General features: G+C 45.3%; 1 protein-coding gene across 1 annotated transcript in view; it reads left to right on the forward strand.

Moving 5' to 3' along the window:
• Masp1 (MBL associated serine protease 1) overlaps positions 1-12,867 on the forward strand; it is a 70,842-nt gene extending 57,975 nt beyond the window's left edge. Inside the window, exons 12-16 of the mRNA NM_022257.2 lie at positions 2,083-2,196; positions 4,021-4,206; positions 7,150-7,217; positions 9,118-9,217; positions 9,781-12,867. Coding sequence (NP_071593.2) covers positions 2,083-2,196; positions 4,021-4,206; positions 7,150-7,217; positions 9,118-9,217; positions 9,781-9,971 — 659 coding nt within the window. The 3' untranslated portion in view covers positions 9,972-12,867. The remainder of the gene's footprint in view (positions 1-2,082; positions 2,197-4,020; positions 4,207-7,149; positions 7,218-9,117; positions 9,218-9,780) is intronic.
• Positions 12,868-14,532: the final 1,665 nt, after the last annotated feature.

The following is a 14,532-nucleotide window of genomic DNA, read 5'->3' on the forward strand; positions in this document are numbered from 1 at the left end:
AGGTAGTATCTGTCTTTGTCACTAAGGTGTGTTTCTTGTATGCAGCAAAATGCTGGTCCCTATTTATGTATCCATTCTGTTAAGCTATGTCTGTTTATTTGGGGAATTAAGTTCATTGATGTTGAGAGATATTAAAGACCAATGATTGTTGGTTTCTGTTCTTTTTGTTGTTTGTGTTCCTTGTGAGAAGATTAATTTCTTGTTTTTCTTGGTGTAGTTTCCTTCCTTGTGCTGGAGTTTTTCTTCTATTATCCTCTGTAGGGCTGGTTTAATGGAAAGATATTATTTAAGTTTGGTTTTGTCATGGAACATCTTGGTTTCTTCATCTATGGTAACTGAGAGTTTTGCTGGATATTGTAGCCTGAGCTGGTGCTTGTGTTCTCTTAAGGTATGGCATCTGGCCAAGGTCTTCTGGCTTTTAGAATCTCTGTTGAGAAGTTTGGTGTAATTCTGGTAGGTCTGCCTTTATCTGTTACTTGACCTTTTCCCCTTACTGCTTTTAATATTCTTTTCTTTCTTCTGTTCATTTGATGTTTTGATTATTATGTAACAAGAAGGATTTCTTTTCTGGTCCAATCTATTTGGTGTTCTGTAGGCTTCCTCTATGTTTATGGGCATCTCTTTCTTTAGGTCAGGGAAGTTTTCTTCTATAATTTTGTTGAAGATATTTATTGGCCCTTTGAACTGGGAGTCTTCATTCTCTTCTATACCTATTATTTTTAGGTTTGATCTTTTCATTGTGTCCTGAATTTCCTGGACATTTTAGATTAGAAGCTTTTTGCACTTTTTTGTTTGTTTGTTTGTTTTTGACTATTGTTTCAATGTCTTCTATGGTATCTTCTAAACCTAAGATTCTCTCTTCTATCTCTTGTATTCTGTTGGTGATGCTTGCATCTGTGACTCCTGATCCCTTTCCTAGGTTTTCCATCTCCAGGGTTGTCTTCCTTTGTGATTTCTTTATTGTTTCTTTTTTTCATTTTTAAATTCTGGATCATTTTGTTAATTCCTTTATAAAATGATAATTCCTTTGTTTGGTTGTGTTTTTCTGTAATTCTTTAAGGGATTTGTGTATTTCCTCTTTAAGGGCTTCTATATGTTTACCTGAGTTCTCCTGTATTTCTTTAAGGGAGTTAATTATGTCTTCCTTAATGTAATCTATCATCTCATGAGATAGGATTTTAAATCATAATCTTGCTTTTCAGGTATGTTAGGATATCCAGGGCTTGCTGTGGTAGGAGAGCTGAATTTTGATGCTGCCAAGTGGAATTGTTTTCTGATGCTTGTGTTCTTATGATTGCCTCTAGCTATCGGGTTATCTCTGGTGTTAACTGGCCTTGCTGTCTCTAGAGTCTATCCCTCCTATGAGCCTGGTTATGTTGGTCCTCCTTGGATCTGGCTGCCTCTGAGTGTGGGAGGAATGTGCCTAATCTGTGAGCCTGGCTGGGGCAGACCTCCTGGGAGTCAAGCTTAGTCTGGATGTAGGTAGGGTAGTGTGTGCTGGAGCAACCAATCTGTTCCCAGGTGAAGTTGCAGACCAGAAGGAAGATGTGATCTTCCACAGCAGGGCAGGAGGTCCTATGTCCTCTAGACCCTGGGGTGGGGGCGTGGGTGCCAGTTTGGCCAGGTATTGGGGTGGAGGTATGGGACTCACCTGTGAGCCTGGTGGTATCAGAATTCCTGGGGCTCAAGCTGTCTCTGAGTGGAGGAGGAATGGGGAGCTGGAACACACAATTTGCTCCCAGGCACAGTTGTAAACTGCCTGTCCCGGAATTTTGAGAACCCACTTATGACTAGCTGATACTTACCCATGCCATGGGCTTTAAGAAAGCCCAAAAACCTCTTTAAAATGTCTAGTCCTGGCCTAGATTGAAATAGGGAATTAGAATCACAGTCTCAACTTTTCTTCTTCTTCAAATAAGGAAGTGAGTGTCTGACTTGGGACCATGAACACATGGAGGTGGGGTTGGACACTTGCAGGGTCTTAGATGGTGCTCTTGAGTAGCAGTAAGGACCTCAGCTTGACTCACTGGGAGGTGGGATGGGACAGGGCAGGACATAGGATGTGTGTGCTCTATTCTTCAGGTTCCAACTGGGTTTTGACGGCTGCTCACTGTCTCCACCATCCACTTGATCCAGAAGAGCCAATCTTACACAACTCACATTTGCTCAGCCCTTCTGACTTCAAAATTATCATGGGTGAGTCCGGGTCAAAGTCTCTAAAGCCAGCTGTGGTTCTTGGAAGAGAGTCCAACTGCCACAATTTTCAAGACTCTCCTTTACAGACTAAAGACCACCTGCTGGCTCAAATCAATTTAATGCTCTGTCCGGGTCCAATTAAGAACTAAGGCTACACATAGCAGCCTGTAAACGTTATAAGGGGAGCATAGTCTGTTGCAAGAGGGAAGCAGGGATTTTTGAACCTTGGGAATTTGTAGGAAAATGTAGCTGTGAATTAGTTAACCACTTTAGCTCCTAGCAGGTCACACATGCAGAGCATGCACCTAAGAACTCTCTGGACTGTGAATGAGACACACACACATACACGCACACACACACTCACATCAGCTAATTTTGGTATGCCTTGACTAGCTCAATGGCTGAGCATTTCTAATCCTCTCTGCAGCTAGCATACACTCACCCCTCCAACTTTCCTGAGTCAACTTGCTAAGTCAACATTTCATTTCTGCTACGCCAGACCCAATTGGGGGAGTGGTCCCTTTGGTCACTTTCCCACATTCTTACATGGCTGGTAGCTCTCTTTCCTGCAGTTCTTCTGAGTCGTGGCAATTCTCCTCTCTCCTTCCTCTATTCTTTGGCCTCGAAATCTAAAAGTCCCGCTTTTATCATCCTGCCCAGCCATTGGCTGTTGGCAACTTTATTTCCCAATCAGAGTCAACTGAGGGCAGGCTTCCTTTAGCATCTGAATGTACAGATTCCCATGTAATTCTGGGAGCTGAGTAAGACAAATCATTAGAACCAATCCCCAACAGGGAAATAACTTTTTAATGCACATCAAGACCTTTAGTAATTAAAACTTTGTTTTTGGAGTTAAGAGACTCTCCTTTTGTGACCTAACTTGCCTTACAAATCAGTCTCAGAGGACTTGAAAGATGACTCAGCAGTAAGAGCACCCACCCTTGCAGGGCTCCAGAGTTCCTTTTCTGTGTCAGCAACCCCAGTCCCAGAACATCCACTTCTGACCGCCACAGGTACCCATGGGCATGTGAATGGCACACGTGTACACACACACACACACACACACACACACACACACACACACATACACACACTCTAAAACAAAAAAATCTTTTTGAAAAACCCAAAACATAGCACCAGGAATAAATAGCTCAGAAATATTTTCAATATTTTTATTTATTTATTATTCTATTTTAAGATTAGTTTTAGTTTACAAAGCTGTGTGTGTGTGTGTGTGTGTGTGTGTGTGTGTGTGTGCGCACACGCGCGCAATTTTGGTTGGTTCTTGCCCTTCTTCACCCTGCTCACCTGTCTCCCTGCTATGCCTTTTTACTCCCAATATTCCTCTATCCACTTTGCTCTATTGTCTTCCCTATCCCAATCCCCTTAGAGGCTTTTTCTGTTCATGTGGATTCCATTCTAGTTTCCTGGTCTTTGCCGATATATTCTCCTATCTACACATGCATATGTAACAGTCCAAGGCTCGGACATACATGTGAGAGAGAGTATACAGTAGTTGTCTTTCTCAACCTGGGTTATCACATAGGGAAATCCTCTAACTGAAGTACCCGAGAGGCTTCCCTAAGCAGGCAACATATGACCCAGACAATAAAGAGTAACTATTATCAACAAGACACTCTGGTTAATAATAATGTTAGAGGTGGAACCATGAGAATATGAGGGGTATGGAAGGTAGAACAGGATGGCTGAGAGGGTAGTAGCAGAAAGAAGGTCTTAAGGCTGGACCAGGTACTAGATGGGACTGGGGCTGATAGGGAGCAAGCACCCACTTCACTCCTGCCTCACACACCTTCTGTGGCCCAGGAAAGCACTGGAGACGCCGCTCAGATGAAGACGAACAGCATCTGCATGTAAAGCACATCATGCTCCACCCGCTGTACAACCCCAGCACATTTGAGAACGACTTGGGTCTGGTGGAACTGTCAGAGAGTCCAAGGCTGAACGACTTTGTGATGCCTGTCTGTCTGCCTGAGCACCCTTCCACTGAAGGTACCTGTCTTAGTCGGGGTTACTGTTACTGTGGTGAAACACCATGACTAAAAACAACCCAGGAAGGAAAGGGTTTATTTGGCTTGCACTTCAAATCACTGGTTTTTCACTGAAGGAAGTTCAGGAACTCTCACAGGGCAGGAACCTAGAGCCAGGAGCTGATGCAGAGACCATGGAGGGTGCTGCTTACTGGCTTGCTCCTCATAGCTTGCTCAGCCTGCTTCCTTATAGACCCCAGGACCAATGCAGGGATGACGCCGCTCACAATGGGCTGGGCCCTCCCCCATTAATCACTAATTTTAAAAATGCCCTACAAGTTTGCCTCTAGCTCAGTCTTATAGAGGGTATTTCTCAACTGAGACGCCCTCCCCTCTGGTAACTCCAGCTTATATCGGTTGGCATAAAGACTAGCCAGCATAGTATCTCTCTCGTGACCATATCCTGTACTGAAGCTGCAGCAATAGCCAGGCAATCTTCTCCAGAGTTGCGGAGGCTATAGAAGGACAGATACCTTGTCTCAGAGTGTGTGTGATTTCCCACTGCTTCCCCTACAACAACAAAATTGGAACTAATTCCATGGTGACACAAGTTGTATCTGGCACAAGATAAACAGGCATATGTGTTTTCCATATAGGAACCACAAAACCAGCCTAGGGACTACAATAGAGGATGCAGCATCCTATTGTATTAGTGAGCTAAATAAGTTCAGGGGAGATTCTGAGAAAGGAGACACGTGCCTGCAGGAAGAAATTATTGCATGTAGTCTGGGGGAGGGTAAGGAGGAGGCTGGAGTTAGGGAGTAGAAGAGTAGAAAGTGTCAACCTTTTCTGAAAGTCCTGTTAGTCAAGAAAACCTGCCATTTTATGCTGTCAGGCCCCAGTATGACAAAGTAGCATAGAGAGAGAAAGATGGTGGGGGTGTGGCTCAAGCTGGCAACAGAGCTTTGCATGGCATGCTTGCCCTGTATGCTCTGGGCTCAAGCTTCAGTCCCCAGCACTACACAACCAATAAACGGTGGCAGAACAAGCTGCAGCTAAGGGACAGTAGTTGATCACCAGCACAGTTCCAATCACAACGCTGGCTTTCCTGGTGAGTCACCTTGAGGATGCCACCAGTCTCAGTAAGCTTAAGTCCTTCACCTCTAAATTGGGCACAAAACCCCAGCAGGCTGCCTGTGTTATTAAAATGAAATACCATAATCAGAACATGTCCAACCCGGAGCAGAGCAGGAGGCCAACTCAGGCCACTGGCCTCCTTTTCCTTGGAATTCAGTGTGTCATATCCTCACTCATTTCCTGAGGCTTAAAGATCACACACACACACACACACACACACACACACACACACACACACACACACACACAGCTGGAATCTGAGAAGTGTTTAAGAGAAGTGAGCCAGCAGGAAATGTGTAGGTAAAGCTGGCTCTCACTAATCAGGCACTGTGTACTTCACACATACCAGCTCCTGGCACTCACTAACTTATTTACGCCCCCCTAGGCCTTGTAGAATGTTTGGCATGGCTTACCGCTATGCCCATAAATTACTGCGCCTCTCAACTCACACCAGAAAAACTTCTTTCTTCAGAAGATAGAGATCAACCAAAACTTGACCCACAATTGGTCCAGTTGCATAGAGTAAGAGGCTGGGAGAATGCCCGGGCCTAAATGAGACATCTACATCATACCCCTCCTTCCAGGGTTCAGGGATCACTGTGGAAGAGGTGGGCAGAAACAATGTCCGAGCCAGATGTGATGGATGCCTACAGGGAGGCTGTCTTCGGGGACATAACAGGGCAGCTGCACACATGACGAACCAGCAGTTGTGATTGTATGCATAAGACCTTTGGAAGCCCAAGTCAGACAAAATCCCACCATGGGGAGAGAGCTAGGCACAAAGTTTCACCCCTAACTGAGGAGATATTAGCAAGCGATAGCTTCTGCGAAAGGGAGAGTCAGTTTAACTTAAGGGTGTGGCCTCTGGAGGGTCAACCACACTCCAGTGTAAGGCCACATACCCAAGAGTAGCATAGACTAAACAGATTGGATTTGTCAGGTTTAAGACTGGAAGGAAGGAAGGAAGAGAAAGAATGGAAGAAATGAATGAAGGAAAAGAAAGAAGAAAAGGAAAGGAAAAGAGAAATCAAAGTTGAGTGAGCGGGACGTGGAGAGAGATGAATATGATCGAAATGCATTGTAAAAGACATAAAAAGAACCAACACAATGTGAAAAGAAAAGAAAGAAAGAGAGAATAGAGAAAGAAAGAGAGGGAGAAGAAAGGAAGAAAGGAAGGAGAAAAGCTGAGGCACAGCGTGTCATTAGCTGCAGATGTGGAGGGTCTCAGAACTTAAATGTAGCAGTGTTTTCCGTATCCAAGGCTCCTTATTAAATAAGAGTGCACTGGCTTTCTCTACCCTTAGCCAGTTCCACATTGTCCCCACATCTGTGATTTCATAAACTTATAGGATATCATGGCTAGTTTAAGGGATTACCAAGTCCAGCCCCTTCGTTTCCTGGATGTGGAGTCTGAGGCTTAAAGCAAGGCAAGGAGAGAAAATGTAGCCTAACCCATTGCTGACTGTGTGCTGGGTGGGCTCCATACTTATTCATAGTTGCTGACCAGGCACCTCCTTCCTACACCCTAACACTACTGCACACATGAGGACTCAACAGGGAACAGGGTGGGTGAAATGAGAGCTCTCACACAGCCTCGGTGCCTTGCCAGCTGCCAGGAGGGTGAGGTAGATAAAGAAACCAGGCAACCCATCACAGGAGCAAATGCCCCCCCAACCTCAGCAGCTCTCCTGCCCTCTTCCTCCTTGCCTGCTACCTTTCTCTGAGGTAGCGGATTCAGCCCTTTCTCCTCCAGCAGAGGGTGATGATGCTGGCAGGGCAATTTTCAGCACACTCACCTCAGTCTCTCTCCTCACACTGTCTCCTCCAGGAACCATGGTCATCGTCAGCGGCTGGGGGAAGCAGTTCCTACAGAGGCTTCCAGAGAACCTGATGGAGGTGGGGTTTAATTCACATCCTACAAACAACCATCACCTGGCCTGTGTCGGGTCTCTTCCCTGGGTACTGCCTGCTCTGGGATTTGGAGGCTTGGAGGAAGGAAGCGATAAAAGACAGGGACTCAACTCCAAAACTTAATGGGACTCGAAGTCCCAGGAAGTTTGATATGTTTGTTTAACTGGTCACAGGCTCCAGTTTCTAAATACCACTCTGTGCGTCTGGCAGCGTGTAAAAAAACCTCAGAATACAGAAATTGTCCCGGCACACAGCAAGTGTGGGTACCCAGCAGGCTCGGATTCATCCGTGCAGCATGAAGACTACGCACCAAATTAGCGAGAGCAGGCCAGGCTCCAAGAAGCACAGCCCTTGCAGTAGAGGATTCGATCACTGCACTTGAAAGCCACTCCCCTGTAATTTCAGAAATGAATCCTGAGCTTGACCTAAGGAGCCATGGCTCCAAGTCTGGGGCTCTAGGAACTTCCTTAGTCCCTGAAAGAGTCATTTTACCATTCTAGGTGAAGGGGATTAGAGATCTCATCAAACTTACTAAATCTCCTCTAATAACTGCCTGGCTCTGACATTCCTGGGTTCTATTATGGGCCTGGGTTCTAAATCCTTCAGCATATTTAAATCCTTGAGCATATATTTTTATTACAGTTTAAAAATTTGAACGTGTAGCAACCATCCATTGTTTTTATCCATGAACTCCCAAGTAGTCACTTGCTGTCTCCTGTGAACTAGCTACAAGATTTGCCAGGGAAAAGAGGGGACAAAAGGAGTGGTCTGTCTCCTGGGCTTCTTATGTTTATAGTCACAGGGGGCAGACAGGAAGTAGTTTTGGTACAATGAAGGTGATGAAGAGGGGCAAGGTGCTCTGGGATATACAAGGGAGATGGTTCAAGATGGCTTCCCAAAGGACCATAGTCATATGATGAATAGTAGTTAGTCAGGGACTCCAGCACATGCTGACAGCATGTCCTCATGACCTGGCTTCCTTTTTCCACTTTCCTAGGAAGGCCAGCCCAAGGAGAATCTTCATGGAGTATAGTAACAAGAACCAACAGAGTGTGCTTGGGGCACAGGTTCCATTCGGTTCTTGTAATGAGGGAAAATAATGAGAGTTGGCTACAGAGCAAGTGTGATAAGCTGTCAAAGTACCTAGCACTTGGCATGGACAGCTGTAAAAGACATGGTTACTCTTGCAGAGGACCCAGGTTCAAGTCCCAGTACCACCTGTTGGCTCACAGCTGTCTGTAACTCCAGTTCCAGAGAACCTAATGTCCTCTTCTGTCCTCCACAGGTTCCAGGTATTCATGTGGCACACAACATACATGCAGGCAAAACCACACATGTGTCAAAAAACAATATTCTTTATGTTCAGAAATACCGAGCATATAGTACTTAAGCCTATACACTGTCAAAGCACTCGATTGTTCATTTCCTTTGAGTAACCACTTGTGACTAGTTTGTCAAAAAACCATGAGGTCCGTCTTTAAGATAAGGTATGAGAGTCTCAGTGGTCTAAGTAAGATCTCTCTTTCTTAAAGTCATATGCACCAGGTTCCAGAGCAGAGATGGAGGAAACATATACAAACTGACATGGTTTTTCTATACGCTGTCATATTTGAAGTTGGTATACGCTAGGCAAGTATTGTCTCCACATTACAGACAAGTTAAGTGAATCTCAATCAGGCAAAGCTGCTTGACCAGGGTCTGTAACTACAGCAAGTCTATAGCTGAGGCTGTAGCAGGTGACCCCAGTTCTCCATTCAGCCTTTACCTGTACCACACAGCAGTTCCTGAAACCAAGAGTAAGGTAGCTGGAGGCCCTCTCAGAGCTGTCAAAACAGCAAGGGCTCCTTGGCCAGGTGTGAGAACCAACCACAGCTTTGTGTTCCAGATTGAAATCCCAATTGTAAACTACCATACCTGCCAAGAGGCCTACACCCCATTGGGGAAGAAAGTGACCCAGGACATGATCTGTGCTGGAGAAAAGGAAGGTAAGACAAGATCCCAACAGCCATCTTGGGATTTCAATCTGGAACAGGGAGTAGAAAAAGGGAGAGGGAGAGGGAGAGGGAGAGGGAGAGGGAGAGGGAGAGGGAGAGGGAGAGGGAGAGGGAGAGGGAGAGGGAGAGGGAGAGGGAGGGTGGGAGAGGGAGGGTGGGAGAGGGAGAGGGAGAGAGGGAGAGGGAGAGGGAGAGGGAGAGGGAGAGGGAGGGTGGGAGAGGGAGAGGGAGAGGGAGGGTGGGAGAGGGAGAGGGAGGGTGGGAGAGGGAGAGGGAGAGGGAGAAAGAGGGAGGATGGGAGAGGGAGGGTGGGAGAGGGAGAGGGAGAAGGAGGGAGGGTGGGAGAGTGGGAAGAGATGGGGGAAAAACAGAACTTTTGGCATCCCTTCCTGAACCCACACTTACTGGAATCATCTTGCCTGATCTACAGAGCACGAGTTTAGATCCAATGGTCTGCTGCACCCTCCAGTGGTCGATTGTCTGAACTACAAGTTCAGACACAGGTTTGCTCTGGGAAAGGGGCTTTCTATTTTATCTATTTCCCTTTTATCTAGGGGGAAAAGACGCCTGTGCTGGCGACTCTGGAGGCCCCATGGTGACCAAAGATGCAGAGAGAGACCAATGGTACCTGGTGGGCGTGGTGTCCTGGGGTGAAGATTGCGGGAAGAAAGATCGCTATGGAGTTTATTCTTATATCTATCCCAACAAGGATTGGATCCAGAGGGTCACTGGGGTGAGGAACTGAGTTTGAATCCCAGCCCAGCACCTACTGTATGGTCAATCACCAACAGAAGATCAGCAAATGCAAGCAACCTTTCCTCCCCGGGTCCTCGGTCTTCCCTGTCCATTCCTGGGTGATACTGGAATTCATTGAGTCCCCCTTTCCTCGCTCTTTATAGAGGCAGAGTAGCATAGTGGGGTCAGAGCAGAAGGCTGGATCCAGGATCCATCACTTAAGATTTTCATAATGACAGACAGCTGACTGCCTCTTTGAGCCTATTCTTCAACAATGAGAAGCAAGGCCCAGACCTTATCTACCTCACAAAAGCATGCTGAGGAGAAAGTTAATAATAATGTAGTACTTAGTCTGGTGTTTGACCTAAACTACGTGTTCCAAAACTGTGACTTAGCAAAAGACATCTGTGCCCATGAGGCAGGTAGAGGTCCCTTATAAACTCTTGGTTGGGTTTTAGGGAAGACTAGTGCCACCTCTCCACTCACCCTCAGCCCTTGCTTTAATCTGCCCCCTAGAGTCTAAGCTTCATCACCAAATACCATCCTCCCAAGCCCAGCCCCAATCCCCCATAAAAACGTAAACTAAATAAAGTTCTTAGCCCTATGACATGATTCCCAGTGACACACCCAGCAATGTCGTTTGGCACTTGAGCTAAGTACCAAATGGTAAGAGTCTGAGACAAGCAGGGGCTGGGTGGATGGTGGGTTGTGAAGTCAGACATCTGCCCCCATCTCTCATGTGACCCTCACTATAAGTCTTTTCTTCTTGTTTTGAAGGTGCTTGTTAGCGCTAGAATCCAATGGAGTCACGTCCCCTATGATGAGTTAGATTCAAAGTAATCCAAAAGGGAAATGTTCATTAGGTTCAAAGGTCAAAATTCTCCTGACCCTGAAATTCCCACAGTGATCCAGCATACTCATGTCCCAAAGGACATAACCAAAGCCAAGTGCAGCCAAAGATCTTCCCCTTGTTCTAAGTATAGTGGCTTTCCTGAGTCCCATCCCCTTTTTCACCCTCTAGGCATGGGCTGCACAAGGCAGGCCCTGGCAGGCTCAGCCTCAAGCACTTGGACTCTCTCTTGCTCTCCTTCACCCTCGCCACATCCTAGCTCAGCTTAGCCTGCCATTTCTCTGATTCCTGCCCCTTTGTCTCATCCACCTGAGAACACTTGTCTTTGAAGAAGCTTCTAGAGACCTCATCCAAGACAAGGTTTTCAAACAAACAGAAGCCCAGCCCTGAGTTTCTGTGTATGAGAATTGTTCTTCATAGAAGACTTTGCCCCTTGGCCTGCATTGCTGCTGCTAGAGTCCAGAAGAACCTCTGGTAAATGAGGAAGACAGTGGGGAATAAGGACTTGTGGGCATTCAGCCCAAGGCTGCACACTCAGGGACAACAATTCACCCCTCTACCCCTCAGAGCAAGGCACTCTATTTCTATACGCTTGGTTTTTATGCAAAGAGATGGCACAGAGCCAGGAATCAGATACTTCTCAAGCAAGCTGCTACTCTATTTTAGTTCCTGATGAAGAATTTTGATGTAGCCTGCCCATTGCCAGCACTTCCTGAACAGCTTGCTGTTCCAGGTCATGCTGACTGCTGCTGCAGCCTGCTGCAGTGAGGAGTGTACGGGTCATGGCTTCAAGATATTCCTAGTGGAGCTGTGGCACACATGTGACTTCGATATGCGGATGACCCCTGACAAGTCTATTTTAAGAGGCATGGAGATAGAAGAAAGCCTAATGTTGTCTGTAACTTGAAGGGGAATGCCAAGAATCAGTCTAGAGGGAGTTGACCTTCGGAGAGTGTGCATTTCTACAAGTGAAGCCAAGGAAACTCTTCTAGAAGAAGAACGGGAGTCCACTTCCATTCAGATACTACCAGCTCCTCCCACAGTTATGATATTTCCAGGAAACCAGCATTCAAGCATGAGAATCAACATATAAACCGGCCTCTTTCCAAAATTCTTCATCAGGAACTAAAATAGAGTAAATAAATATTCTTATCAGAATATTCAGCACTTTAAATGCCTCGGAATTACCATGCAGATACCAACTTCTGGCTGAGCCCAGTTTATCCTATTTATTCTCCTCCAATTATGACTTAATCTTTATCTTGAAAAAATAACTAAATGTCCCGTGGAACTTGAACATCGTCCCACAAGTACCAGTTACATGATGTGGTGATTTGGATAAGAATGGCCCCCATTGGCTCATATATTTGAATGCTTGCTCACCAGAGAGTATTGCTATTTGAAAAGATTAGGAGATGTCACCTTGTAGTAGGAGTGGCCTTGTGGAAAATAAGTGTCCCTGGAAGTGGGCTTTGAGGTTTTCAAAAGCCCAAGGCAGGCTATCTCTTCCTGCTGCCTGTGGGTCAAGATGTAGGAGTCTTGGCCACTTCTTCAGCACCATGTCTGCCTGCTTATCACCATGCTCTCTGCCATGGGAAAAATGGACAAAACTCCTGAGGGGATGAGCCAACCCCATCTAAGTGCTTTCCTTTGTAAGAGTTGTGTGGTCACAGTGTCTCTTCACAGCAATAGAACACTAAGACAGAAGTCTAGTTGCTGTTATGGTCCAAGAGAACTGATGACTTGAAACTAGAGACACGGAAGAATGGTATAACCATGGAGACTTCCTTGTCTAAATTCATAACCAACTCACTACCTTCGAATCCAGCCAGTTCCTAAACAACTCTAAAATGTGCTGCCCATAAGAAGGCCCGCCTTCCAGGCAACTGAAATCTACCTCCCGAGAAGTTAATTTGTATAATGAGAGCTGTGATTTCACACCGTGAGTACTGGTATTAGCAGTGATGATCGTGCCTGGGATTCATTAGTCAAAGAAGTTGTTGTTCTTATGGGAAACTACACATTCGTTCCAATAAACATCTGCATTGAGTCAAAGAGCTCTGCTTGGCTTGTGTACTTTTTCATGCACTGATGGGTCTGCTAAGTTGTTTACATGTTTCAAAAATTTGTTCTATTTGATTAGGATCAGTGTACCATGAAAAGAGAGAAACTGATGGGAAAGTTGACTTGTAGATTTGAAAGCATGTCTCTGGTTTTATGAATTCATTCTTTCTGAAACAAAAAAAGAAAGAAAGAAAGAAAGAAAGAAAGAAAGAAAGAAAGAAAGAAAGAAAGCAAGCTACATCATTGTCCCTGCAAATTATCAGGATACTATAAAGCCGATGCCTCAGCACATAAATTATATTTCTCAAATACCACCCACATCCAGATAAGAAAGGGTTTTTGTTTTTGTTTTTTAGTTTGTATGCTTGATGTCTGTCTACTCTGGCATAGTCAACATTCTGGAATATGTACCTTCTTTCTGCCATAAGTTAATCTATTCTACAAAGGCATGACTTAAACATCAAACAAACAAACAAAAAACTCATCACCTCTAAGATGTTTTTCATGCAAGAGGTAAGCAAGATCTATAGAGAGAGGAAATCAGGGTTACTCACAGCAGAAGCACAGTGAATCTCAGTCTAGAATGGGTCTTTAAATCAAGAGACAAGCTCTGAAGCAGCAAAGGTTGACTTCAGTCTATTCATTAAACTGAAAAAAAAAATGCCTGCCTTCTTTTGTTTGAGATTATTAAATCCACGAGTCAGCAGAAAAGGAAAATACAGAGAAATTGTAAACTTAGTCCAAATATAAAAGTTCTTTTGGAAGTAATCATAGACAATGTTAGCATAAGTGAGCTCATTGATGATGAAGCTTTTCCATGCACATTCTCTAGTTGAACTCCAACAATAACCCATGGTAAACATTACTCCTCTGATCCCCATTTTACGGTAAGCCAACTGAAGCACCCTAGAAGCAAAAACTTGCATAGCTACAAACACGCCAAGGCCCAGACCTCCGGTGTATCATATAATCCTCTGTAAACAAGGCCCCTTTGAAGTTCGTTCTAGAACTTGGGCATGAAATACACCAGACAAGCCTGGAGTGCTTGAAACTAAGGAAGCATTCAAAAACATCCTCCCTAGTGGGGACCTCCAAATGGCAAAGACCCAACGCAAAGAGCCCCAGTGGACGAAGCTGGGACAATCTGAGCCACAGAACAAAAGCCGTATTGAAGAATAATCCAAAATATAAAACAAATGATCACGAGCACATACTTTATGAACAAATCGTCTAATGAACACAGAAACTGTGAGAGTAGACAAGCCTGCTGTGAAGAAACTTGTCCATCCCTTGAGAGTGAGCAGTACACAATAGTTTTCTCCCAGAAAGCACGGTATGTGGCTAGGTGCAGCTCAGGGGAAGAGCATTTATCTAACATGCACAAGACATCAGGTCCAATCCCCCACCATACACATGGAAGCTAAAGAACAGTGTGGGAGGAAAACATCGTTACTCCACAGAGCCTACAGCAATGGACCCTACCCCAGGCAGGAAGTCAAGGTTGATACCAACAGTAAGCACCCACAGCGAGACCGAACAGGGCTCTGCACCTCTCCATTCTTCTCCACAAATTGCAACTGAAGAGTCTTCTGCAAGGTATCTGACCAATAAGGCCCCAAACTGTTCAGGATATCAAAAGGAGGGGGGCAGGGATGTC

This window comes from Rattus norvegicus, chromosome 11 (genome assembly GCF_036323735.1).
Source record: "Rattus norvegicus strain BN/NHsdMcwi chromosome 11, GRCr8, whole genome shotgun sequence".
NCBI lineage: Eukaryota > Metazoa > Chordata > Mammalia > Rodentia > Muridae > Rattus > Rattus norvegicus.